Source organism: Trichophyton verrucosum, assembly GCF_000151505.1.
Source record: "Trichophyton verrucosum HKI 0517 chromosome Unknown contig00324_1.f1.exp, whole genome shotgun sequence".
NCBI lineage: Eukaryota > Fungi > Ascomycota > Eurotiomycetes > Onygenales > Arthrodermataceae > Trichophyton > Trichophyton verrucosum.
The window spans coordinates 72,255-98,137 of NW_003315429.1; the positions used below are offsets into that span (position 1 = coordinate 72,255).

Genomic DNA, 25,883 nt, shown 5'->3' on the forward strand with positions numbered 1-25,883 from the left:
GGAGAATATCAGCATCAGCCTTCAGACAGTGAAATCAAAGTCTTTAAATGCCCCCTTGAAGGTTTCAACGTCTTTCTTCTCTTCCTCCATTGACTGCGACGCGTCTCGCCAGTTCAACCGGTCCTCCAGTCCTAGCAGTTTGGCCATCACCGTCCGGCCGAACTGGACATCGAATCGGAACCTGTCGCTTAGCGGAAGAACTAGTGTTGTTTCGCTCCCGGTAGCGCCTCCTTCTACTGCCTGCCCAGGAGCCCAGATCCATACCCGGAAATAATCGTCCGGCTCATCACAGCTAGACTCCCGTTTTTCAAGTTTTGGGTATTCCAGGTTCTCGGCTTCGACTTTGAATGCAGCTTCAACAAGACCACGGCGAACCAAGCTTGCATCGACAGGCATAAACTGCCAGTGAATATGCACGCCACGACCCCTGCTCACTTCCCAAGTGACGGCGCCTAAAGCCACGTCAGCTCTCCTTTGAAGCATTGAGTGAAGTGTCGATCGGTACTTCTGGACTTCTGCATAGGTAGCTGATTTAGACTCTGGGTCCTCTATCGACGCGAGAGATGGTGCGTGGATCAATGGTATTATGAGAATATGGCCTGGGAATCCCAGAGCTGGAAAGGTATATGCCGTTGGCAGTGGCCCCTTTGCAGTTGTAATATATGTGTCATTTCCAATAGATGCGATTAAATGAGATGCAATGTTAGGATTCGAGAGACAGAAGAAGCATTCTGACGGACCAGGAGCAGCTTTTCTTGCTCGCTTAGCGGGCCGTTGCTGGCCATCGTCTTGCCTAAAGCGTGTAAATGATGCTTTTTGGCTAGGTAACGGACCGCGCCCCCTTGCTACTGCGGTGAGGGGAGATATTGTCGTCCCGGCTGGGACTGAAGTGGGCAGAACACTCTTTGGGTCCAGGGTAAACGCATATAGCCACTTCTGTTTTGATGTAGTGGAAAATGGGGCTAGGTTAATAAACCGCGTGATGTGTTTTTCTACGGTGTATTCATCCTCTGGAATATGAAAAAAAGGTTCCCGTTCGTAGAATGTGTCTGTAGCCGACGAAAACTGGTAGCGAGGCTTCAACGCTAAACAGACATTCGCAACGCACTGACTGCACTCCGTCATGTTTTCGCCTGTAGGGACTTTTGAGCCCTTCTCAATTCCTTTTGGCCATTGATAGGTTATGAGAATATCAGCCTTCTCTGCTGAATACAGCGACTGAGCATCAGCCTCTGTATGATATGGAAGATATTTCTCATTCACACTAGTGTCTGAAGGCAGCGGTCCAGAAATACCGCCAAGAGCGACAATTTTAATACCCTCTGACGTGGTGAGTACTCCTCGTCTTCCTAGGTAGAAGAGATTTGGACAGACTTCATCATCCTTCGTCAGCTTTTCGGCCACTTCATCCGGGATGCCGTTCTTCCCAACTGTGAAATAGGTAGGCAACGCTACTTGAATAACTCCGCGAAGCAATGCACTGAGATCATCCTTGGGGTTTCCTGTAGAAAGCTCCCCAAAAAGATCTCCTGCGATAATGGCACATGCAAATTGTTGTTTAGCCTGCAGCTTCTCGAGCTTGCCAAACACCTCTCGAAAGGATGAGTTCACCCCTCCGACCACAATGCTATGTATATATGTTAGCATCAATCAGTCCAATAAGTATTTTCAGCTCCAGTCTCAAGCTTACACTTTGGATGCCATATCCCCGTCCGCAATTGCTTTCGCCCTCTCACATCAAGTTCGTTCGTTCTCTTCCTTGAAGTCTAACATCACAATTAAGATGGCCGCTGAAGTAAGGTTTGCTGAGTAATAAAATTATTATTAAGGAATTAGTCAGCCGTAATATCACATTTTCCGATAAGCCGAAAGTTAAAAATGGATCGATATCAAAAATTCATAGATCCAAAAAAAAAAAAAAAAAGAATTGTCAGAGCTTCGATATTCAACATTGAAGCGACAGTGAAGTCGAGTTGTCGCAGCTGGACCACGATGGTTGCAGCGTCCTCGAGTCAGCGGAGCAAGCCTCCGAGGCTGCAGAAAGGCGGCACTGCAACTACCAAATCCCACCGATGGGAGCCCTTCTCCCAGCGCGTCCTGAAGCTCAAGATCGACCCTGTCCATCGAGTTCGCCGGACGACCTTTGGCGAAGATGATGATGACGAGACTTCATCCTGCTTTAGAGCCTCCCTAGATCATTGGGCGGAGCTCAATCTGTCCGAAAATTTTACAGATTTTGTCCAGCGTGTGGATCGGTTATGCGAGAACATGCCGCAGGTACTATACCACCAAGATGCGATAATGGGCCTGTTGGTGGAATATATTGAGAAGAAGGACGAATTGAGTATGGAGCCGCTTCTAAGTTTGACGGCACAGTTCGCGCGGGATCTTGGGTCAAGATTTGAGAAGCACTTCGCAGCCGCTGTTCAATTGATTGCTGCTGTTGCGGCCACCCATCAGAGCATCGATGTTATAGAATGGAGCTTTACCTGTCTGGCCTGGATATTCAAGTTTCTCTCGCGCCTTCTTGTACCAGACCTCAGACCTCTACTGGCCATAATGACACAGTATCTTGGAAAGGAGCACCAGAAGCACTTTGTTTCTCGTTTTGCGGCGGAGTCAGTTTCATTTCTTATCCGTAAAGCTGCAGCGATCTACTACAAGGACAAAAAACCTCTCGAACGTGCAGTAACTTTTCTGCTCGAGGATCTAGCTAAGGCCAGTGCTGAAGGACGCCAGGTCACGGCCTACCAGGAGGGTCTCATGGCTATGTTTGCAGATGCGACCAAGGGCATCAAGAGTACCGTTCACTCTAACGGCATTGACATACTTCGATGCCTAATGAAGGCTGTAGGCGTTAAAAACCTAGAACAAAGTGCCTTATCGGAGTCAGTTTTAAGTGGTGTCTTGATCAACCTCGTACACTATTGTACTGCGGAAACCTTTCGTCCGGTCCTGGACGCCGTTTGTCAATATAATGAATCCATATCGGCCAAAGATAAGGCCGTAGTTACCCGCGTCGGTTGCCATACTCTATTCCTTTGTATCGTTGCGAGAAAGGGCTCCCGAGTGGCAGACTGGAACAGAACCCTAAATGCCCTACTACGTCTTCTCGCAAAGGCAACAGAAACCAATGTCTTTCCAGACACCTCCACTGAGCAACTCCTCGGATCAGTGGCATTTACCATTCATGCTGCACCAATGGATGAGTTATTACCACACATGCGCCAGCTCATGGATTCTGTTACACACCAGAGGCTATCTAAACACTTTATACCATTTTGTGACTTGGTGGCAGGATTGGACCCGGAAAGGTTCCAAAGTGTTGTCCACCCATATCTTCAAAAGTGAGTTATTTTAGCTACACTTCTATCAACCCTTTAACTTGCTAATATGTGCTTCAGGTTTATAGTTGCTTTATGGAAAGAATATGAGGAAGGGCTATGTGTACTTTTAACCCGTCTTCAGTCATCTGGCACGGTTACCTCGAATTCCTCTAGGCCCGGCTCATTGACCTGTCCAAATCAGTGGAAAACTCTTATATCCGGAAGATTCAACTCGTCTAGTCCTGACGAAGGGGAAATAGCTCTTCTTAGCGTGTATTCAAGACTTCCGGACGCTATCAGCTTCTCCGCCGAACCTTCTATTATTCCCGACTTAGTTGGTAGCTTGCACCGAAAAATTCGACTGACTCTAGAGTCTGGTTCACCAGACAATGCCGAGGCTATGTTTTCTCTTGGTCAGGGGCTGTTGGCCTACGTTCGTTTCTCCCACGGGTTGGGCCAGCTAGATAATACACTATGGCCTTTGCTATGTTCCAAGGCCAGCCAATACTCGAGGATTCCTGTCTTTTTAGAAGCTGTATCCACGTATGTGTCACTTATTCGTGAACCTTCAGAGGTTTCTGACGTCGATCTCGACCAATTTGCAAATGCTCTACTTGCAAATCTGTCAAGTCCCTCGCATAGACTCAGGCTACTATCCTTGGACATATTTCAGCTCATCTTTACGTGGCTAAAGATAGAGGATCCTTGTTTACCACTCGCACGAAGCATTGAAACGAGCGAGCTTACTCTCCAAGCAGCCAGGGTCATATCCATGGATGTACGTCGGCTCGGAGTTAACTATGCTCAATCGTCCCGCAAGAGATGGCTTGCTCGACTGGTTCCTAGTTTCTGTTTTGGTTTGCTATGGAAAAGGCTTGCTTCTGTATGGGATGATGCATGTGAGGCTATGAAGGTAATATGTGAAACTGATGCTGGTGAACGTGTTGTTTCCGAAATTGCGATGAACTGGCTCCACAGTACACCTACTGAAGATACCCCAAGGCATAACTCTCCGGATTCAGCGGCGAATCTCTCATCCACGACATCTGAATACGGGTGTTATAATGTTAACAATGTCCAGAAGGCCATGCATAGCTCATTCCGTACAAATGAGGATGCCAGTTCATCGTTATTAAATGATTTTAGATCGTCACATTCTCCACAACCTCTATCAGCAAAAAATGCCAGGAGCCAGGCGCTCAGGGTTCTTAATGCGGTTCCTAAAATTTCTGAAAAAAGGTCTCGCCAAATAGTCCCGCTCTTTTTATCATGGGCCTCGCGCGACGAAACTTCCATACATACCCCCGAAGACATGCTATTTACGGAGAAAGACGATATCTCAAGTGATTCCCAGCAAGGGTGGACTATGCAAGACAAGAAATCGATGTTGACTCTCTTTGGGAAATTTATCAACCCTAAAGTCCTCTACCAAGCTTCAGAGGCTCACGATGCGATATCGAATCTTCTATGTAACGGCGATCTGGAGATACAAAAGCTTGCTCTCAATGCTGTGTTTACATGGAAGTTCCCTGCTGTCCGTCCTTATGAACAGAATCTCCTCAATTTGGTTGATGATTCCCGATTCAAGGATGAGCTGGGTATATTTGTCCATGTAGGCAAGGATAACAGCTTGATCAAGAATGAACACATAGAGGGGTTGTTCCCTTATATTCTGAAGCTCCTTTACGGCAAAATGGTTGCTCGGGCGGGTTCTCGAGGCTCACTTGGCCGCCAGGAGGTACGACGGAAAGCTATACTACGAACAGTCTCACAGCTTCCAGACGACCAATTTTCTGAGTTTGTTCAGATCTCATTTGGTTCTCTAGGGTCTATTACATTACTCAACGACCATGGACTGGTCAAAGACGATATCCTAGATCGAGAATTTATGAGTGTGAGAAGACAGCTTGGTTTATTGAATATGGTTGAGACAATGTTCTCCATCTTGAAGAAAAAGATGTCACCGTTCGTTAACCAGACTATGAATGTGGTACTATATTGCCTTATCCGAGCGTGTAAACGACTAGCTCAAAGCGAAGCATTTACATCGGATGATAGTGTTCAGCTCGGCCTTCTGCGCAACATTCGACAGTTAGGCGTCAAATGTCTGGATTTGGTTTTCTCTGTGTCTCCTACAGTTGATTGGGAACCATTCATTCCTCTTATACTCTTAGAAGTAGTCAACCCAAGGCTTGACAACTTTGCAGTGGAAACTGCTCAGGCAGTGTCTGGATTACTTCAGCTCTTCCGTACTTGGGCTTCTAACCCAAGATCAGCAATGTATTTCGAGGGAACTGGCATTGTCTGTCGCGTTGTTGATTGTTTAGCCACGGAATCAGCACGAGACGAGGTGAAGATATTTGTTTTGGACGAAGTTCTAACGTCGCTGGTCGGCGTGTGCATCGACAAGCAAGTGGATGAAGAGGGTGATGTTGATACGTCGGCACCATCGCCAGAAGCCATTCACAAAAAGGTTCTGGGGCCCCATATGGAATATGTATTGGCCCACCTGGAAGATTTTCTTAAGGAACAACCTCCCCGCCACATCCTTGGCCCTGCTGTTGAACTGCTGTCCAGAATTTCCTCCCTTGTTGTGTCGTCTGCAGAGACCTCTAAACTTATCAGCACTACTATATTTTTGCTTCAACAACCCCCGGATCGTGTTCCGCCAAAAACAAAAGGTCGCCTCCTCAAAGTTTTGCAACACTTCCTACCCCTATTTCAGCAACAAGACCACCCAGAACTTGCTCAGCGTATATTTGAAGTTCTTTCGTCTCTTTTCGACTATTTCAAAGACCAGCCAAATCGGGTGTCCCTAGCTGCCGTGTTTGACATATATGTTGCCAACGACCCGGAATTAGTTGAAATTGGGAAACTCGTTGCCGACTTGAATTCAATGTCAACGAAGCGATTGGATGAGGTTGATTTTGACCGACGACTCAAGGCCTTTACTGTGATAAATGAAGAAAAGCATTCTTCATTTACAGCTAGGCAATGGAGGCCACTTTTGTTCAATATAATTTACAATCTTAAAGACGAGGAAGAACTTGCCATTCGGTCGAGTGCCTCACTCGGCATTAAACGGTTCATTCAAGTCACAAAGATCCGAGAAGAAAAGTCGAATTCAGAATATAACGGCTTGGTTGAAAGGGTTCTTCTTCCTGCCCTTCGCAATGGCATCAAGCAAAGTGCGGAAACAGTTCGTGCAGAATTTGTGTCCCTTCTTGGCTACTTGGTCCAGGAACACACTGAACTTCAAGCTGTGAAGGATATGCATGACTTGTTAGCCGGAGGTGATGACGAGGCATCATTTTTCAATAACATTCTTCATATACAGCAACATCGACGCCTGCGTGCATTGAGGAGGCTTGCTACTGAGGTTACCAAAGGCAAGATCCAAGCTACCAATACCAGCACCATATTTTTCCCTCTTATTGAGCACTTCGTTTTCCAACAATCCGAAGATGAAAATGCTCATAATTTAATAGCTGGAGCTGTTACAACAGTTGGTTCCCTGAGTGAGGCCATTACGTGGAACCAATTTAAAGCTATCTTCCGCCGATACCAGGGGTACATCAAAAGCAAACCTGGCTTAGAAAAGAGCGTTATCCGCCTGCTTAGCCAAATGACGGATGCTCTTTCTCGTGCCGTTTCGGGCAAAGCCACACGAGCGATTGCTGAGGAAGTTACTGGAGAAGAAATGGAAATAGAAGAAAGCCCGGGGGTCCAGACAACGCTTAGCGCTTCAATCCCTAATGGTACCAAACTAACGGCTGAACTGAAGACGAACTTCATTCCCTTCCTGACTGGATTCACCAACAAACGAAGTGAGTCTGACGTTGCGTTGCGTCTTCCTGTAGCAGTAGCGGTCGTCAAACTTCTGAAATTGCTACCTGAAGAAGATATGGCGTTAATGCTTCCTTCTCTTCTTATGGATGTGTCTAGTATCTTGCGCAGCCGTGCGCAGGAGACCAGAGATACAGCAAGAAAAACGCTTGCGGATATTGCTATCATTCTAGGGCCGTCATATTTTGGGTATATCCTTAAGGAGTTGAAGGGAGCCTTGAGCAGAGGATACCAACTTCATGTGCTTTCCTTCACGGTTCATTCTATCCTCGTTGCAACTGCGGACGAATTTGAGGTTGGTGCGTTAGATCAAGACCTGAGTACTTTGGGTGAAATTATCATGGACGATATATTTGGTACCGTTGGCCAACAAAAGGATGCCGAAGAATATGTCAGCAAGATGAAAGAAGTGAAAAGTAGTAAAAGTTATGATTCTGCTGAGCTGTTAGCCAAGAATGCTAGCATTCGGCACATCTACGACCTTATTCAACCAATCCAACAGCTTTTACAGGAGAAACTTACAACCAACCTTGTGGGCAAGATAGACGAGCTATTACGACGCATTGGCATTGGCTTGTTGAGAAATCCAGGGGCAGAAAGTCGTGACTTTCTGATGTTCTGCTATGAAGTGATTAAAGAGTCATACAAGGTGCCTGAACCAGTTCTGGACAATGACGAATGGAAAACAAGAAGTCGATTCCTCGTCCAGGTTGCATCTATTCGAAAGAAAAGTGGTGGAAGCACTACATCTTACCTTTACAAACTCGCCCGCTTTAGTTTGGATACCCTTCGCTCAGTGCTCAACAAGTATAACTCCCTGTTGACTGCGGATAATGTAGCTGGCTTTGTCCCTATTATCGGTGACTCTATAGTACAAGGATACGAAGAAGTCAAACTTTCTGCAATTCGGCTCTTATCTACCATCATCAAACTCCCTTTACCTGAGCTTGACAAGAATGCGGATGTATATATCGTTGAATGTGTCAAGCTGATGAAGGAATCGGCAAGTTCGCAAACCGATGCATCTCAGGCGGCTCTTAAACTTGTTTCTACCGTTTTGCGGGAGCGGAAACGTACCACCATCAAAGATTCATATCTTGCATACCTCTTGAAACGCGTGTCTGCAGACATTGATGAACCCGATCGCCAAGGAATCGTGTTCAATTTCATCAGATCCGTGATGTCACGGAAGTTCATGGTACCAGAGATCTACGAAGTTGTTGATAAGATCTCTGCCATGATGATAACGAACCATACGCGGAATGCTCGGGATCTGGCAAGGGGTACGTACGTGCAATTCCTAGTTGAGTACCCGCAAGCGAAAAATAGATGGACAAAGCAGATGGCGTATCTCGCGAAGAACTTGGATTATGCCCATAGGGAAGGTCGAGAGTCTGTGATGGAAGCCATCCATCTCATCCTAGCAAAGACAAATGGGGAGTTAGCTCAGGAGATGGTAGACACTTTCTTTATTCCACTCGTGATGGTTATGGCCAATGACGAGGCGCCTACTTGCCGAGAGATGGCTGGGTCTCTTCTAGGAACTATTTTTACCCGTGCTGATGCTGAGCATCTGAAGGCAGTACTGTCTCCACTCGAGTCCTGGCTCGAACAGTCTGATAATATCGCTCTTACGAATACAGGGCTGCAGGCCATTCGAATATTCTTTGAGTCAGATGCCAATAACAAAGACAGATACGTCAGGTTCGTCACCGAGCTTCTCCCTGGTATTATGAGTCTTTCTTTGGATAATAGGGAAGCGAATGAGTGGGAGATTTTATACTATTCCCTTCAGCTCTTTGTGAAGCTATCGAAGCTATTCCCGAGTGTCACATTAAACCCGTCCTGTGCAAATGTCTGGTCTCAAGTTCTCCAAAGCCTGTGTTATCCTCAAGCTTGGGTACGATCGTGTGCCGCGAACCTTGTTGGTGTCTGGCTGGCAGACATAGCCAAAGCTAATTCATCGACCGGATATTCATCCATTCCTCTGGTCGGCTCTTCAGGCTTGGTACTGGATGTTACGTTGATGCTTCAAATAACTCGTTCAAGCATGTTTTGTTTGAAGGCGCCAGTCATATCGGAGGATCTTGCAATTCAGACTGTTCGAAATCTAATATTCCTTGGTCGCTGCTTTGCGCAGAATAACCTAGTACTTCCTCAAAAGGAGGCTGAAGAGGTGGAAGAAAGTGAATTCGAAGAAGAGGATCATGTATCCAATTCTAAACCTGCCAGGGAGAGCAAGACGGCCATTCAATATATATTTGAACAAGCAGCTCGAATCCTTCGAAAAGAAGTCCTTAACACTCGAGCAGAGTCACTCAACGCTAAAACGGCTTCTATGAAAATGGTTGCCGCGCTTTGCACTCATATCGATGCCTCGAAGGTGGTGCCATATCTACAAACTATCCTGCTTCCTCTTATACACCTAACCGACACTTCGATTCCGGCACCACGATCCTCAGATGAGATCTTCCAGAACACATACAAGTCTTTGGTGACGAGTAGTCAGGAGGTATTAGATATACTTCAGAAGAAGCTAGGAACTACGGACTTTGTGGCACACATAAGTGAGGCGCGGGAGCGGGTAAAGGAGAGGAGGGAAGAACGGAGAGTCAAGCGAAGGATAGAGGCCGTCACTGCACCAGAGAAGGTTAGCCGCGACAAGAAGCGCAAACATGATAGAAAGAGAGAAAAGAGAAAGGAAAGAGTGTTGGAAAACAGAAACCGTCGACATGAACTCTAAGCGTATTTTTATGTTTGGACGAATACTATCTCAATGGAGTCAGGGGTTTGGGGTATATAAAAAAAAGTAATTGGCCGGGGATGGATGGCGTTTGGAGGAATCTTGAATACATCATTGGCATTTTAGCATATGATAGATCCGGAGAAATTAAAATATTGTACAATCTATATAATACACGGTGCAAAAACGGAGATCATGTAGCAACTGATTTGACCCATTACCAATGCCCGGCCGCTGCCACTCTAAAGGATTATAACCACCCCGTGCGCCATTCATAGGTATCCAAATGATATGAAATACCGAAGCAAAACTTCAAAAAACAATTTGGCACAATCATGATACAGTCTAGACTTTTCCATCCTGGCCCTCGCCACCCTTTAGCTGAGCCTGCTCAGATGTAGTCTCCGTGCTAGCTTCAACATTCTCCTCATCTTTAGCCCACCATTCCATATCCCCCTCCATTGTCCCTTTGGTGATCTTCAGGCCTTTCTGCGCAAGCAAATCTTCAAGTGTGACAGGGGCATCTGAGAAGATTTTCAGATGATCACTGATAACATGTCGGTTGCTACAGCTTGGACAAGTAATCAGGATAGTTCCCTTATGATATCCGTGTTTTGAGATACGATGTGCCGACCTGTGCGAGCATGGTTTGCACGTAAAGTAGATGAGATATGCGGGTTCCTGGTCTCGTCGAGCTTGAGCAGCCTGTGTCTCTTCTTCCGTAGTTGCGGGTGTCTTGTTGTCTGTGAGCGGGTGGGGATCTCTGGTTGTCGTTGAGTAGCTGTTCCTACTCTGTAATGAAAACAATAGAGCTGGATGACGCGGTAGAATGCTTGATAATCGCGGTGATGTCTGTGGTAATGGGAGCGAAATAGACGTCGACTGAACTCCCGGTCGTGAGATATAAGCACGTGGAAGTCGGCACGCTGTCGTGAGCGTGTGTCGAAATAATCTCTGTCCAGTGGCCATGGTGATAAAATCTGCTCTTTTCCCGGGTATGTGTCGTCCTTCTTCTTGACCTCTTCTTGTCTTTTGACGTTGTCGTTTTAATCTTTTAATCTTCAGACCTTCGAGGCCAAAATTCTTAAGGTTTAAACTTTTAGACTTTTCGGGAAAAGGTTTCGCCGCTGAGCCGTCTCGGAGATAAAAAAAGTTCCCCGCGAAACGACAAATAAGAGTGACAACTTCAACATCCCTTTGGGAAGAAGAGGACGAAGAAGAAGCTGCGCAGAGCGGAAGGAGAAGCAGATAGAACAGGAGAGACGGTCTGCTGCCTGGCTAGTGCTAAAGAAGAGAGACGCACGCATTGTTTCTTTGCAATGTCCGGGGTCTGAAATGTCCTGAAGGCAGCCTCCAAAACGAGCCCCCGCTACATAGATTGGATATAAACACCAGCTTATCCAGCTTCCTTTTTTTCTGCATTCTTCCTCCTACTTGAATACTTACATTCTTTAATCCTGGGTAGCTTTTTCTTTCAAATATAGCTTTTTCTTTTGGCTGCACTTTACCATGAAACCGCGCGCTAAAGTCAGGGTCCCAAGGAGGGTATGTATCGCCCAAGAGCTTCACACTGGAGATATACAGTCACATATCTTGACCAATTAAACACTATATCTCTGTCCTTGTCGTATTTTATTGTATGAGAGCTTTAGTTCCATTGTGACTTCATTATTAATATTGTTTTTTCCTTAGGGCATGACGGGTAGGAATGAAAATGACGATTTTGCCTCAATATGGAATATACTTGCTTCGTCGATACGGGAAATACACACAAAAAACTCCTCCCAGCTCTCATTTGAAGAGCTTTATCGCAATGCCTACAAGCTAGTCCTGCGGAAGCAGGCTATGGACCTGTACGAAAAAGTTGCCGAGTTAGAAAAAGATTGGCTATACAATGACGTTCGTAAACAAGTCGCAAGCCTGATCACTCCAGCTCTCCTTACCATTACGGACTCTGCCGACGCAACTGAGCATGCAAACGAAAGAAAAGCAGCTGGAGAGCGGCTACTGGCCAAGCTTAAAGAAGTCTGGGAAGATCACCAGCTCTGCATGGGTATGATTACCGATGTCCTGATGTACATGGACCGGGTTGTGATGCAAGAACTCCGAAGTCAGTCCATATACGACACGTCAATGGGTTTATTCCGTGACTGTGTGCTAAGAGCAGATATTGGCGGTGAGAACGGCACGATTGGCTCCGTTTTCGAAAATACACTGCTGTTCATGATCCTGCTTGAACGCGAGGGAGTGATAATAGACCGTGCGTTGATTAAACACTGTGTTTACCTGTTGGAAGGCCTCTATGAAGATGGTATTGAAGACTCAACTGGGAAGCTATACCATACCACCTTCGAACCTGCATACCTTGAGGCAAGCCGCAGATACTACGCAGCAGAGGGACAGCGGCTACTTACAACCACTGATGCAGCAACATTTTGCAAGAGAGTCACAGCTAGGATCAGAGCAGAGCAGTCATTGTGCCAACAGACTTTATCTCCTGTGACAGAGGCCAAGGTCATGGAAGTCATCGATGACTGCTTGATCAGACACTATATCGGAGAGGTAATACGTATGGATGATAGCGGGGTTAAATACATGATTCAGAATGACCGATTGGAAGACCTTAAGAATGTTTTCGAACTTATTGCTCGCATTGATGCAAAGAAAGTTGCATTGACCAAGGTTGTTCAACAGACAGTTATTGAATACGGGACTGCTGTCAACACTGCTGCTAAAGAGCTCTCACAAAATCCACCAGCTCCTTCAGCGACAGACCAGGGGAAGAAATCCTCGGCACCAGATGAAAAGCAGCCGGTTGCAAATCTGCAGACTGCGGCGGCTATCAAGTGGGTGGATGACGTTTTAAAACTGAAAGCGAAATTTGATCGAATATGGGAAGAGGCTTTTGTCAAGGACCAGGCATTGCAAACCGCTCTTACCCTCAGTTTCTCAGACTTCATCAATGTCAATCCTCGAGGCACTGAGTACCTATCCCTCTTCTTTGACGAGAACTTGAGAAAAGGCATCAAGGGCAAGACGGAAGAAGAAGTTGATGCCCTGATTGACAACGGCATCACCTTGCTAAGATACATTCGAGATAAAGACCTCTTCGAAACGTACTATAAAAAGCATTTGTCACGTCGTCTGCTTATGAAACGGTCAGCAAGCATGGACGCTGAGCGACAAATGATTACAAAAATGAAGATGGAAGTAGGAAACACATTTACACAGCGGTTGGAGTCCATGTTCAAGGACATGGCTGTCTCTGCTGATCTCACTACTAGCTATCGGGATTATATTGGAAACAATTCTCGGATCGAACTAGAGATGAGCGTCCTCACAAGTACCATGTGGCCCATGGAGATCATGAGCAGCCACAACAGAGAAGGCCAGGTGCAACTTCCTTGCATCTTCCCGAAAAATATAGAATCTCTCAAGCAGAGCTTTGAACGATTCTACCTCGACAAGCACAGCGGAAGGAAACTATCGTGGCTTCCAGGTATGGGTACAGCCGACATTCGCGCGACGTTCATGCGACAAAATGGCAAAGTTGAACGGCATGACTTGAATGTCTCTACGTACGCAATGGTTATTCTGCTTCTGTTTAATGATTTGCCTTCCGGCGAATCCCTTACATTCGAAGAAATCCAGGAAAAGACCAGGATTCCCACCAACGAACTTATCCGAAACCTTCAATCCCTTGCCGTGGCACCAAAGACTCGTGTGCTTCGAAAAGAGCCCATGAGCAAAGGCGTGCAGCCATCCGATAAGTTCTCGTTCAACGAGCAGTTCACCAGCAAGTTCACGAGACTGAAGATTGGCGTCGTAAGCGCCAGCGGGAACAAAGTAGAAAACAAGGAAGAGAGAACAGACACTGAGAAAAAGACCAGTGAAGAGCGAGGCAACACAATCGAAGCTGCCATTGTTCGAATCATGAAGTAAATAGCCATCTCTCCCCCGTTATGTCTCAGTACATTCAACTAACATGCTATCTAGGCAACGGAAAACACTGGCTCATTCACAGTTGATCACGGAGGCAATCTCACAGCTTGCAGCTCGCTTCACGCCAGATGTGAACATGGTGAAGAAACGTATTGAAAGTCTCATTGATCGGGAGTACTTGGAACGTATCACCGATTCAGATCCCCCGGCCTACTCCTACGTTGCGTAGATGGGGCGAATATGTTTCTATCATCTGTCTAGAGTTTAGAGCTGATGTATGAAGTAACTAGTGAAATGGTAACTAATAATGATGCCGGGATGCCAGCAGAGGGCGTTATTTGGAGGTTTTGGTCTTAGAGTATCACAGCATCATATTCTCATGCTTCTAGAGAGCGAAAGTACTGGCGTTTCTCTTTGAATACTATGTCTGGTCATATTCTTCGAGTGTCGGATAGGATGTTAGGGTTGACTAATTTTAAATATGATGCAACAATTCCTTAGATGCTAATTAACAAGCTACATGGTATCAAAATGCTCGTTGAACTATATACTTATGTCGTTATATCGTCAGTAACCTCCCATACTCCATACTACATATAGCCAATAAAAAAACTCCAACCGAAATCCCATGTACCAAAAAGAAACTGGCTAAAGAACCTCGATATCCCCCCGCTTCCATGCATCCTTAACACCCTCCCATCGAACAACCCATATCTCACCCCTCGCCATGCTCCCACCATACCTCTCGAGGCCAGCCATCCCTTCCTCACCCTCTGAAGCAGGGATAACAATCCTAGACTCGTCGCTCAAACACCGCACGAAAACAACCTCTTTATTCTCCGGCGCAACAACCATATTCGTACCACCGACGTTATCATCGAGCCTTTTCAGGTTTGCAGGGAACGTAGAGAGGAATGAAGCATTATAATGTGTTGTTAACAGCGACTGGTGGCCGCGTAGAAACTGCAGTTCTTTCTCAGAGAGGAGGGACGCCGCATCTGTGCCCGCGGGGGTTTGTGTTTCCTGATTCATCGATATCCGCAAATAGTATATGCTATACTTGATAAGTTTTGATAATCTCTGGCGCAATATTGAACGAATGATGTATTGCGTTCGCGCCAGATCGGACTGCATTATTGATAACTTGAGGTTCAGCGTCGGCTTGTTCTGGTTATTGTTCTCCGGTGAGAGCGGGTCGGCTGCTGCCATTGAGAGATCCTCGATCTTCGATATCTTGTACATCACCAGCTCGGTTAGCAATTACTTGTGAGACGGGCAGTCGCCCAATGGCATATTGAGTGAAATGGATATCTACCTGCTTTGAAACCCTCTCCATCATCCGGTCCATCAACGCCCCGGGCCATGGCAGCAATTCAGGAACAGCCCGCTCCGCGACCCAGAACCGCGTTAGCTGCTGGTGGTCGACGGCTGTGGCCTCGGGAGAAGAGATATCACCCCTGTCAACCGACGCGAGGATATCATCGATCCCAATTCCCTCCATCTTGTTCCCTCCTTCGCTTCTCCTCTTTCTCGTTCTTTGCTTATCGTCGATCTTTGCTTTTGCGCAGCGTGACTTTGGCGTTCCCGATATTCCAATTTTTGTCAGTGCGAGAGATATTGAAGCTAAATTTAGAATTTTGCGGCTAAAAAAAAGCAAAAAGTGATGACGTAGGTCTTGGCGCGGTTTGTTTGTTTACACGACGAAAAAGAAAAGCCGAAAGAAGCGAAGGAAAAGACGCGAAGGAATGAAGAGAAAAGACGAGAAAGTAAATTGATACTGTTTTTTATTTATTTTTTTTGTATGTTATGGTATGTTAATCGTATGCTGTTCTGCTAGACAAAGTAGCTGCATATGTAGAAAAACCGGCTAAAGGACCCCCGATCCTTTAATCCTTTGCTCCTTCGCTTCCAAACTCGAGATAAGAGAACAACCTAAGTGCAAGACCAAACAAGCACACGAGCACGCGTTATCGAGATCACCGAAAGAGAGTTGCATCGCAGCAGGTAAACATGGGCAGTGTGCTGTGTTCCTAAGCCCAGCTGTGAACTGCGTAGACCAACCTCGTGTAGTGACTCAGGCGTGCGTGGGTGTGGTATGAGATACACAAAAAGCGAAGAGGTAAATGTGGGGGCAAAATAAGCATGCAAACAGAGAACCTCCCATGACCTGACCGAATCTAGATGAACAGAGGAAATAAACTGAGAAGCGGTAAAGTCCGCTTCGGGTAGGGAAGAGCGAATGGGATCCAGTGGTTGTCGATGTTGTCGTTGTTGTTATTGTTTGCTGTTTGATGTTTGCTCAGCATAGCGTGGCGTCTGCGTGGCGGCGCGAGCACGAGGATAGAAGAGGAAGAAGAAAGAGAGGAAAACGAGGGGAGGCGAAACTGCGTTTAGCTTTGATGGCCAGACAGGCGATGCCAACATCGCATCATAGCCGGGGATCAGCAGCGGGGTTTGTTTCAGAATGAGCTCTGATCCGATCCGGTGATGTGGGAAGGCCAGGAAGTGCTAGAAGAGCGGGAAGAGAAGAAAGGAAAAGCGGAAAGAAAGTTGAAGGAGTGTCAGATAGATAGCGCGTTAGTGTTGGCGTTGGCGTTGGCGTTGCATTGTTGGTTCAAGGGGTCTTTCGGAACTCGTGTGCGGTCTTTCTTGTCGTCTCATGTGGAGGTGAAGGTGTGGCGCATGACGGATGTGGGAAACAGCTCAGCTCAGCTCGGTAGAGGCAAGTGTAGACAAAGGGAAGATAAACAAGGAAAAACAGGTATATCGACAAAGGAAAAATGGTGATGTTGGATAGGGAAAAACAAGGGGTAATTGTGCAGGATAATGGGTCAGTCAGTCAATCAATTGGACATGATCATGGAGGAAGCTGAGGGAAAGGGGGAAAGGAAACGCTTGCGCTGAGCCAAGTAATAATCAATCGCTCAAGATAATAGGGAAAAAAATAAAGTAAAGGATAGAATCCCCGTAAGAAAGTAAAAAAGGGTAGGCGAAAGGAAAGGGAAGAGAAGAAAAAAGGACACTATCAATGAAGAGTTCCGCTATGACGCTTCGACAAGGAAAGCAGAAGGGAGAACTTTTTGTGTGGCTTGAACGCTTTTCTGGTCGCTGGCGAACAAGATAAGAATCGAAGTGGAAAAAAGGTAAGGAAAGCAAAGGCCTTGTGACCATGCTATGGAATCAAGGGGTGAGGAAGAGGGAAAACAATGGAATGGTCCGGTGCGCCAGGCGTAAAGATGAGGGTAGAATCAAACGTTAGGACTTCAAGTCAGGTTAAGGCGTAACTCCATCAAGAACATTAGCACCCATTGGCAAGGGAGAAATAAAAAAGGCCGGTTGGTTTGCATGCTAGTATGAGAACATGCGTCGTTCAGCCAGACGGCCTGGAGAAAAGCCCCGTCCCAGGGGACTTTCGAAAGTATTGTTCATGTTGCGATCGGATGCTCCACGACATCGACCAGTCGGACTATCTTCCATTGGCGAGTTCTGTTGACCAAAAGCAAACGTCTGAGCTCGGGAGAGCTTTGACCGTTGCTTTACTTTACCCAGACCACGCTCGCATGCGAATTCGTGCTCCTTGGCAGCCATTTCGACGTAGTTTTGAGGGTAGCAGAGGGAGCTATGCTCGGCAAAGAAACCGCTGTATCCACCGTGGAGGATATACATCTCTGGGAAGGTCAGTTTAGGGTACTGGTCGATATTGACGGCTCGATCTCGGTGACGAATGAATTTGGCCCTATGGCGATTAGCAAGAGTACAAGGGAAAGAACGTATAGAGTGAAAGAAATCAAACGAACATGATTGGAGCACGGTGGGCGGAGTACTCGCAGTGAAAGATGAGAGCGGTCTTTTGCTTCATCTCTCCCTCGGTAAAGAGTTTTTCTGCAAGCTGCTCCTTGTCGTTGTAGTTGACTGCGCCGTTGATATGGCCGCCTTCATATTCGTATTCGAACCGACAATCTATTATGGTGATATTGTCAAACTGATCGCTGTATTTCCCATCGATGATGTCAACGAGCACGCTATTTTCAATCCTAGGCAGACAGTCTGGCTGGTCGTCAGGGATGAAGTGCGGCAGAGTCAGAGTTGGAGCAGAAGACTCCATGTCTGTGATAGACTGGAGAGCGGTGCTGGCGTGCATGGTGGTGTCCTCCTTGTCATCCTTGAGTACATCTTCTGGGTGCTCAAACATGCTAAGCGAGCGTCTGCTGAGTTTCCGCGGGCGAGAAAAGGGGTTGGACCCTCTTCTCATGGCACCGTAGCTTGGAGAGCCATTCTCTGGTACCTGTGCTAGTGCTCTGGACGATCGTGACCGTGGCGGGCCCGGAGGACCATTGGTACTGCTCCGAGCCGTGGAGGGGCTGTCTGGGTCATCTTCGAAAATCTCTGCCAGCGAGATTGGGGTCGAGGTGGAGAGCTTGCTGCCGCCAGCGAGGAACTTGAATTGCGGTGGCTGTGCAAGGGGCGTCCTTGAGGCGCTGTAGGCCTTGGTACGCATAAGGGACGGTCTCAGCATTGGAGCTTTTCGGCGTCTAAACACACACCAGTCAGTCTACCACCCGCTTTCAAGCTGATAACCAATATGGAGTTTTGATAATGGCATAATAAAAAACTCACTCTGACGGCGTGGATGACCGGCTAGGCTCAATAGGCGACTGTTGCAAAGTATCAGACAGAAACAGGGACTGCTGGGACTTTGCCATAGACAACTCCATCGTGGGAGACTCTAGATCCAGGGCCATGCCGAAGGGGGCCTTGTGCGGCAGCGGAGACATCTCCATGATATCTGTAGGAGCAGGAGAGGAGGGTATCGGCGGGGTTGTTATTGTATCTACCACGGTCATTAGCCTCTATATACCATATAATCCCGGGTCCCGTGCCCTGGGCCCCTTCGTTTTAGATATATATAGTTATATATATAGGAGACACAATGGAAGGGTGTATATATACCATTATCCGAGCAAAACAGATTAGCTGAAAACAGCGACCTGCGAGGCGTAGCCAACTGCGGACTGAAAGAAGTTAGACAAGACAAGAAGACATGACAGGGACAGGACAAGGACAAGCAAACAAGGGAAAGAAAAAGAGACTGTTTGTTTGCCCCGGATATACCAAGACGCACCTCTGGTCGATATGAAAGTTCTGGGAGAGGTCTGCAGCGAGGGAGACGGTGGGCGAGGGCCGAGAAGCAGGCTTGACGGCCGTGAAGTAGTCAGCCCTCGCCCGCTTCATGGAAAGATCCCTGAAGTTGAAGCTGTCAGGGCCAAAGGAGGGCACCGGGGCCGGGAACTGGGTGAAGGAGCTGGCAGGCTCTGCTCTGAAGCAGTGGCCGAAGTGGACAGAGGGAGGATGCATGGCAGCCAACGGCGAGGACTGCTCCATAGTGGCAGGGCAGTCAGTCAGTCAGCTGTCTATCCCAGTGTAACCAGCACAATGTCTGTAGCAAGATTCCTCCCCGTAACTAGCAGACTGTAGATGTCCTCGGCCTGCTGAGTCTATCTCTCTCTCTCTCTAGCTGTCTCTCTAAGCTGTCTCTCTCTATCCCTGGTCTGTAGCTCTAATCTGTTTGGTTGGAGGTTTTGAGGTCGTGAATGGTTCGTAGAGGCGGTGCTGCCGGCCTGGCTGTGCAGCAGCGTTCCTGTTCGGCCCAAAACAAAGGTCCCGGTTGCTGGAGAAGTCCCAAGAGCGTCCCCAGGTCCAATCGAGCCGGAACGAAGAGATGACCGTCTGCAGGGGGTTCTAGTTTGCCATGGCGGCGGTGGTGGTGGTCGTTGGAGGAGGAGGTGAAGGTAGGTGGTGGTGGTGGTGATGGGTGCTAGAGAGGGCAGAGGGGGGTCAACATAAGTCGGCAGCAGCGAGGTCGTCGTTCGTGATAGAAGATGAAGAGCAAAGAAGATGAAGAGAAGAAGATGAAGAAGAATAAGAAGAAGAAGACGAAGACGAAGAAGAGAAAAAGAGACGCTGTCCCGTCTGTTGCAATGGGCAACGGCCAGGCTGGTATGCAAAAAAGAAGAGGCCACTCAGAATTGCACGGAGCGAGCATGAAAGGGAAAAGAAAAAAAGGACGAAGGTTAAGTAAAGTTCCTTTTCGGGTGGTATCCTTTTTGTATGTAAATAACTAACTGGAGGTATGCACGAGGTATGTTTTGTACGGGGTGGAACTATGCAGAGCTACCCAGCAGCCATGGCGAGGTACTTCTGTTTTGGTGGTGATCGCCCGCAAAAGCGAGGTACTGCTGCATAGGGCCGGGGTACCTGGCCATCGCTGCAGCCAATCCGACGCATCGCCCTCGCATCGCTGCGCTGCTTGCCGCCCTGCTAGACGAGCTACTGCATCCACCGTCACAGGCGAGCGGCCTGGCTGGCTGCTTGCTGGAGGCCAGCGTAAGGCTGACCTCGCTGTTTGTTTACAGGTTGCTATCTACTTAGATCTGGAGCCGGAGCCGGAGCTGGAGCTGGAGCTGGAGCTGTATAAGCTGGTGGCTATAGATGGAGCTCTCTCTCTCTCTCTCTGTGGCCGGTTCTGATGGTGATATAGAGATCTGCGGCGAGCCACGGGAGCCGCTGCATACTTGCAAACAACCAGGCGGACGGCGAGATGCTGTATTTTAATACGTATGTGTGTACGGAGTATAGATATATATTACTGGTACTGAGGGAGATACGGCATATATAGTTATACAGTATTGTCCTGCATCCTCCCGCCCACCACACTCTTCTCCTGGCTGTGTAGTAGATCTCCTGCCTGGCTCAGGGTGCCGGGTGTCGCTGTCGACGATGTACAGACCGTTCGCTGACAGCAAAACCGTGCGGCACACAGATCTTGTCCGATGCCTCTCCCCTCGTCCTCCGTTCGCTGTCTGCTGCTGTCCCGGCGGCAATGGGGGCCTCCGTGGTCATGCTCTGTCCCGGGTGGAGGACGTCCGTCTGGTAGCCGGAGTAACCTGGTATTCTGTGCTCCATAGATACCATGGTAACTAACTATACCACCATGTAACCGGACAGCGGATACTCTGTATGTAACGACCGGTCCAAGGCACAAGGTACGGCCAAAAAAACCAAGGATGTGGATGGATCTGGATGGCCGCATCAAAGAATTTCATGCAGGTCACTCTCCTTCGTTTCTTGGACCCTCAATGCCTCGACTCGCCCTCGTTTCTCGATCTCCAACTATCGATTCTGATATGCCTAACACAAAATGGAGGTTCCGTGCCACTGGTTCAAGCAATCCGATTCAGTTGGTACGCAAGGAGCACAGAGCCAAATATTGGATTCGCTCTCTCTTCCCCCCGCCCCTCCCTGGTGAGAAAGCAGTGATGCAGACTCCGACTCCGTTGCCATCGCCGTCGCCGGGTAACACCAGTTGTCCTGGTAGCAGGCTTCTCCCCTGTTGGCCCTGGACCGCCCAAAACTCCACCCTTTCTTTGCATGTTTTGGAAACACACGCGCTATTTCCGGTATTCTCCTCTTTTATTTTTTCGATCTCTGGTCTCTTTTACTCCGTAACTCCTCTTGGTTCTTCTTCTGCCGCTGCGAACTATTGCTGCTGCTGGTTGCTAGACCCCCTTCCCCATCGTCTGCTGCAACAAATTGCATATCGAGATGCATCCATGCTCGGTCCCGGACGTCAGGTTACTTCCTCCAGCCAGCCAGCCAGCCAGACACTCGCATCCGTTCCCCAGAACGAAGGATTGAGCGAAACTCGAAGAAGCAAAAAGGAAGCCAAAAAAAAGAAAAAAAAGTCAATCGGGACAGTGCGAGATCTAGTCTTATTGGGCCTTCTCACGAACAGGGAGTCATTAGCGCTTCGTATCACCAGGGCAGCCAGCCGCGAAATAGAGTTGAGAAGCCAGCTGGACAACTTTCTTGCAGCTCCTCCTCTCGTTGCTTTTTTTTCGGCTCTTCTGCTTTCTCCTCTTTGGTCACTGCTGCTGCTGTACGGAGTACAGCTGCTGGTGCTGCTGCTTTGCTATATTTGTACAATTGTTGGTTCCATGGCCCGGCTCGGTTTAGTTCCATGCATCTCTCTTCCTCTCGTTGCATGGTTGCTGCATCAACTCATGCATGCATGCCACAGCAGAATCCCCGAAAAGAGCAACGAGAAGATGGCCCCCAAAGTTCGACAAGCCAGAAATGGGAGCTCACTATTCGTCAGCCTCCATTCACATCCCCCCCCCTTAAGCCCATGAGCATTGGCATCATATGCTTAGTGTGGCCACTTAAGCCGCAGGGATCAATTCGGTTCCTGTCGACCCCCCCAGCACATCACACGCTGCTTTGACTCGCTCCAGCGAGGGGCATCCTTGACGATGGGCCTTCCAAGGTTTCTATTCTCAGCCCCGCGGTTGGAGATCATCGTCATCGATTCGAGGTCACAAGAACAATCCCTCCCTTGCCAGTGCCGAGTCTTGTTGCAGTTTGAGTCCAAGCAGTTTCCAGAGTGATGCCGTCTCGAGGGGTTATTATTGTTGTTGTTCTTATATTATTACTCTGCCCTTACAGGCATATCCGCTGTAGTATCATATCAGATCACATCGTAGACTGCATGGCAACATCAGACGGACGGATGTTAATGGCCAGGCTAACCGCCGATGACATTTCGCATTCCTTTTTCTTTCCTCGCAAAAAGAGAAATATATTAATACACCAGAGCAAAGAGAGCTCCATCTGCTCCGTTCGTCCATCCCCAAAAATATGACGAATAGCGGAGGATGTCCCCGATCGGCAAGACCGTCGAGCTCGCTAGTCGCAGAGGCGCCCTTCATCCCTGCTTTTGTCACGGTGGGGGGAAAGCCTGTGAAAGGCCTGTAAGCTCTGAAAGCCCCGAAAGCTGGATTTTCTGATTACTCTACACAAGTCCGTGATGCTCGCCTGGAGAAAGGATTAGCTTGGGGATCCGTCATGGCAAAGAAGACGCACCAGAAGCCCCATGGAAGACAGTCCTCGGCCCATGTCCCTGGCAGCTCGCAGCTTTTTTTCTCTTTCTCGCCCTCCCCCGGCTGCTTAAACTACCTTCTTGGGCTTGCTTGATGTCATGGCCGTTTCATCTGCGGCCTCAACGTCGCCCGGCTTCCAGTCCGTCTGTCTTGGATATAGCATCCATCAGCCGCCTCGCTCGCCCTCTCCGTCGCTCAGCCCTACTTACTTCCCCTCGACCGCGCCGCTGCCACCCCGACAGCCCTTTTTCCATCTCCATCTCCGTCTTTCTCTCTCTCTCCTTTCGCTTCTACTTTTGCTTCTTCTCTTTTTCTTCTCTTTTTCTTCGCGTCACAAAAGAAACAAACAGAAAAAAGGCGAGAATAACACGAAACCACGTGACCTCTCCTTAACCAAAAAAATCGTCTCGAAAAATAACATAGAAAAAAGACATAAAAAAACGGCCGGAAAAGATGCAAAAAAGAAGACGTACTCCGTAAAACAAGCCTAGATTGACGGAAATGATAAATACAATAAGTACGAGACTATTTGATACGCGGCGGTTTTCTTTCGCGGTTGCCATGGGCTTCGGGCCTCCGCATCGGCGCTCTAGCAGACGCAGGGGAAACTTGCCTGGGCAACGGTGTAACTCCTTAACACTGCAGCTATACGGATACAGGACGGTCAATTGATGTTAATATTACTCTCATTATTACGGGCTGATGCTGATACGGATGGACAGAGTAGGGACATGAAGCACCAGGGAAAGGGAGGGGTTTCTTTTTCTCCTGGACGGCCATGGATCGGAAATTTCCTCTGACCTGTCTCGCCGTTTTGCTTCTTCCAGCGTGTTTCAATATTCAATCATGCTGGTTGCAGAGTTTTATTTTTGAAGCCTGCGGCCCATCGATGGCCATAATATTACATCAAATAAGACCCTGACCAGTTCCACCGGGGGCCCTTATTTTACAAGCGTTGATACGTACAAAGGAGATGATATATACTTATATAAGGGGCTAGACAAAGACGGACGGCCGCCTCACTCTTTGGACATTCATTACTAGGCCCATCGATCATACGGAGTACTCAATTACTCAATACACCGTCTAATTTATCCTCAACCTAGCTGTTTGCCAAATCAGTTACCTCCCCAACCGGCCCTCAATCTCCTCACACACGGCGCTGGTCACCTCGGCGGTGGTCTGCTGGCCTCCCAAGTCCGGCGTGGCCACTCCTTTCTCACACACGGCCTCGACACACTCCAGCAACAGAGCGGCCGCCTCTTTCTCCCCGAGCCACCGCAGCATCTCTGATGCCGTCCACAAGGTTGCTACGGGGTTTGCTTGCTCGGTTGTTAGCAAGCTGACGGAGTACAAAGAAAAGAGTGGCTCGAGAAGTCAAGTTGGATGATATCAAACAGGGAATGAGTTGGAGTTGGTGCCGGAGTTGGCCTTGGATGAACATAAAACACATAACATACCGATGCCTTTCCCGGTTATGTCGAATGCAGAGCCGTGTATGGGCTCGAACATCGATGGATTCTCGCGTGTCGGATCGAGGTTGCTCGTGGGTGCTATTCCAATGGAGCCTGCCAGGGCCGCCGCCAGATCTGATAGAATATCGGCATGCTGGGGCAGCACGAGAGAGAACCATGTCACTTGTCAGCTGCCTCCGCTCAGGTATGACGCATTTGGTGCACCACAAAGGGCCTCTGGAGAACCATGACGTACCAGGTTCGTAGCTACAATTGTATCCAGGCTCCGTGGCTTCAACACCATCCGAGCTGTCATCGCATCCACCAGCATCTTATCCCACTTCACCTCCGGGAAGTCCACGGCTACTTTGGCCGCCACCTCGTCCCAGAGCACCATCCCATTGCGCTGTGCATTGCTCTTCGTCACGACCGTCAGCAGCTTTCTGTCTCGACTCTGCGCCGTCTCAAACGCAAATCGCATGATTCGCTCCACCCCGTGTCGAGTAAAGATCGATACCTCCGTTGCTGTCTCCCAAGCCTGGCCGGCGTGGCTGCGGCCTCCTTGACCAGCATACTCGCCCTCGGAGTTCTCGCGGATGATCACCCAGTCTAGGTCTCCGGGCGAGCAGGCTCGAAGGGGGGACTTGGTGCCGCGGAAGACCTTTGTTGGTCGTACGTTGGCATATTGTTGCAGGGGTTGACAGATAGCCAGTCTCAGGCCCCAGAGTGATATATGGTCAGGCACATCTATCATCTTGGCTTAGTATCACATCACATTCTTCATTGCCTGGTTAACCCAGTGCCATGGTAATCAGGTACCGTAGCTACTTACCAGGCGCCCCCACGGCCCCGAAGAGTATCGCATCGAACTTCTTCAGCGTAGTCAAGGCATCGTCCGGTAGGTACTTGCCATGTTTCTTGTAGTACTCGCTGCTCCAGTCGAAGGTCTCAAAGTCCAGCTCAAACTTGCCCAGAGACGAGGCCAGCTTCTTCAACACCGTTATCCCTGCACTAATCACCTCAGGGCCTATTCCATCGCCAGGTATCGAGGCAATCCGATATTTCTTCTGTTCTGGCATATTTATCTTCCGTAGCTGGTGTCCGTATCCGATGCCTGGATGTATCATGGGTGGTTTATATGGTCGATCTCGGGACTTTTGCCGGAGTTAACGCCGAAATCCAATATGTAGTAGGTAGAGAGGTAATATGCCTTTTCTGAAATACTGCTTATGATAGCTGCCAATAACTTTATTCTACTGTGTTAATGTCATTTTGGATGCCCTAAGAACTACCGTGCAGTGAATTTAACATGCCACGCATGCTGCTGCTCTGAGCTGGAAGCCTCTCATACATTAATATGCTGACAAAACTCCAATGTACCAACATATCGATGATACCCCAAATACCAGTATATAGAGCCTCTGCTTCCACGAATAACTGCCAAAAAGTATCTCCTCTCTTCTCAGGACCCAATATTATACATAATCTACCGAAAAATGCTTTCGTACGGATGTTTTGTTCATTTATATTATTTCAGGCGCTAAACCCAAAAGAGCCGCATCCATGCTAACCGCATTGGGTAACGAAGATTTTCGAACGAAAAATCGACTTTGAAGATATCAAAATCGGCTTCCAG

The 25,883-nt window shown here is 48.2% G+C and overlaps 10 protein-coding genes across 10 annotated transcripts; 4 read left to right on the top strand and 6 right to left on the bottom strand.

The window, feature by feature from the left end:
• Positions 1–21: 21 nt before the first annotated feature.
• On the bottom strand, positions 22–1,647 carry TRV_04110 (uncharacterized protein; the record flags this gene model as incomplete). Its single annotated transcript, XM_003021733.1, has 1 exon — positions 22–1,647. The coding sequence occupies one exon, from the start codon at positions 1,645–1,647 to the stop codon at positions 22–24; it is 1,626 nt and encodes a 541-aa protein (XP_003021779.1).
• Positions 1,648–1,992: 345 nt separating this feature from the next.
• TRV_04111 (uncharacterized protein) lies at positions 1,993–9,915 on the top strand (the record flags this gene model as incomplete). Its single annotated transcript, XM_003021734.1, has 2 exons — positions 1,993–3,347; positions 3,501–9,915. The coding sequence occupies 2 exons, from the start codon at positions 1,993–1,995 to the stop codon at positions 9,913–9,915; spliced, it is 7,770 nt and encodes a 2,589-aa protein (XP_003021780.1).
• A 345-nt stretch (positions 9,916–10,260) lies between these two features.
• On the bottom strand, positions 10,261–11,337 carry TRV_04112 (mitochondrial import protein Zim17, putative; the record flags this gene model as incomplete). Its single annotated transcript, XM_003021735.1, has 2 exons — positions 10,261–11,193; positions 11,308–11,337. The coding sequence occupies 2 exons, from the start codon at positions 11,335–11,337 to the stop codon at positions 10,261–10,263; spliced, it is 963 nt and encodes a 320-aa protein (XP_003021781.1).
• A 273-nt stretch (positions 11,338–11,610) lies between these two features.
• Positions 11,611–14,086, top strand: TRV_04113 (uncharacterized protein; the record flags this gene model as incomplete). Its single annotated transcript, XM_003021736.1, has 2 exons — positions 11,611–13,853; positions 13,912–14,086. The coding sequence occupies 2 exons, from the start codon at positions 11,611–11,613 to the stop codon at positions 14,084–14,086; spliced, it is 2,418 nt and encodes an 805-aa protein (XP_003021782.1).
• Positions 14,087–14,505: 419 nt separating this feature from the next.
• On the bottom strand, positions 14,506–15,099 carry TRV_04114 (GINS DNA replication complex subunit Sld5, putative; the record flags this gene model as incomplete). The annotated part of the gene is made up of 1 exon (XM_003021737.1): positions 14,506–15,099. One exon carries the CDS (start codon positions 15,097–15,099, stop codon positions 14,506–14,508), a length of 594 nt encoding a protein of 197 aa, XP_003021783.1.
• Positions 15,100–17,205: 2,106 nt separating this feature from the next.
• Positions 17,206–18,701, bottom strand: TRV_04115 (uncharacterized protein; the record flags this gene model as incomplete). The annotated part of the gene is made up of 3 exons (XM_003021738.1): positions 17,206–17,593; positions 17,655–18,389; positions 18,475–18,701. 3 exons carry the CDS (start codon positions 18,699–18,701, stop codon positions 17,206–17,208), a joined length of 1,350 nt encoding a protein of 449 aa, XP_003021784.1.
• A 178-nt stretch (positions 18,702–18,879) lies between these two features.
• Positions 18,880–19,239, bottom strand: TRV_04116 (uncharacterized protein; the record flags this gene model as incomplete). The annotated part of the gene is made up of 1 exon (XM_003021739.1): positions 18,880–19,239. The coding sequence occupies one exon, from the start codon at positions 19,237–19,239 to the stop codon at positions 18,880–18,882; it is 360 nt and encodes a 119-aa protein (XP_003021785.1).
• A 497-nt stretch (positions 19,240–19,736) lies between these two features.
• Positions 19,737–20,384, top strand: TRV_04117 (uncharacterized protein; the record flags this gene model as incomplete). Its single annotated transcript, XM_003021740.1, has 2 exons — positions 19,737–19,963; positions 20,027–20,384. The coding sequence occupies 2 exons, from the start codon at positions 19,737–19,739 to the stop codon at positions 20,382–20,384; spliced, it is 585 nt and encodes a 194-aa protein (XP_003021786.1).
• Positions 20,385–20,921: 537 nt separating this feature from the next.
• On the top strand, positions 20,922–22,138 carry TRV_04118 (uncharacterized protein; the record flags this gene model as incomplete). Its single annotated transcript, XM_003021741.1, has 2 exons — positions 20,922–21,098; positions 21,233–22,138. 2 exons carry the CDS (start codon positions 20,922–20,924, stop codon positions 22,136–22,138), a joined length of 1,083 nt encoding a protein of 360 aa, XP_003021787.1.
• Positions 22,139–22,860: 722 nt separating this feature from the next.
• On the bottom strand, positions 22,861–25,374 carry TRV_04119 (tartrate dehydrogenase, putative; the record flags this gene model as incomplete). Its single annotated transcript, XM_003021742.1, has 5 exons — positions 22,861–22,942; positions 23,920–24,103; positions 24,254–24,401; positions 24,504–24,994; positions 25,080–25,374. The coding sequence occupies 5 exons, from the start codon at positions 25,372–25,374 to the stop codon at positions 22,861–22,863; spliced, it is 1,200 nt and encodes a 399-aa protein (XP_003021788.1).
• Between the last annotated feature and the right edge of the window lie 509 nt (positions 25,375–25,883).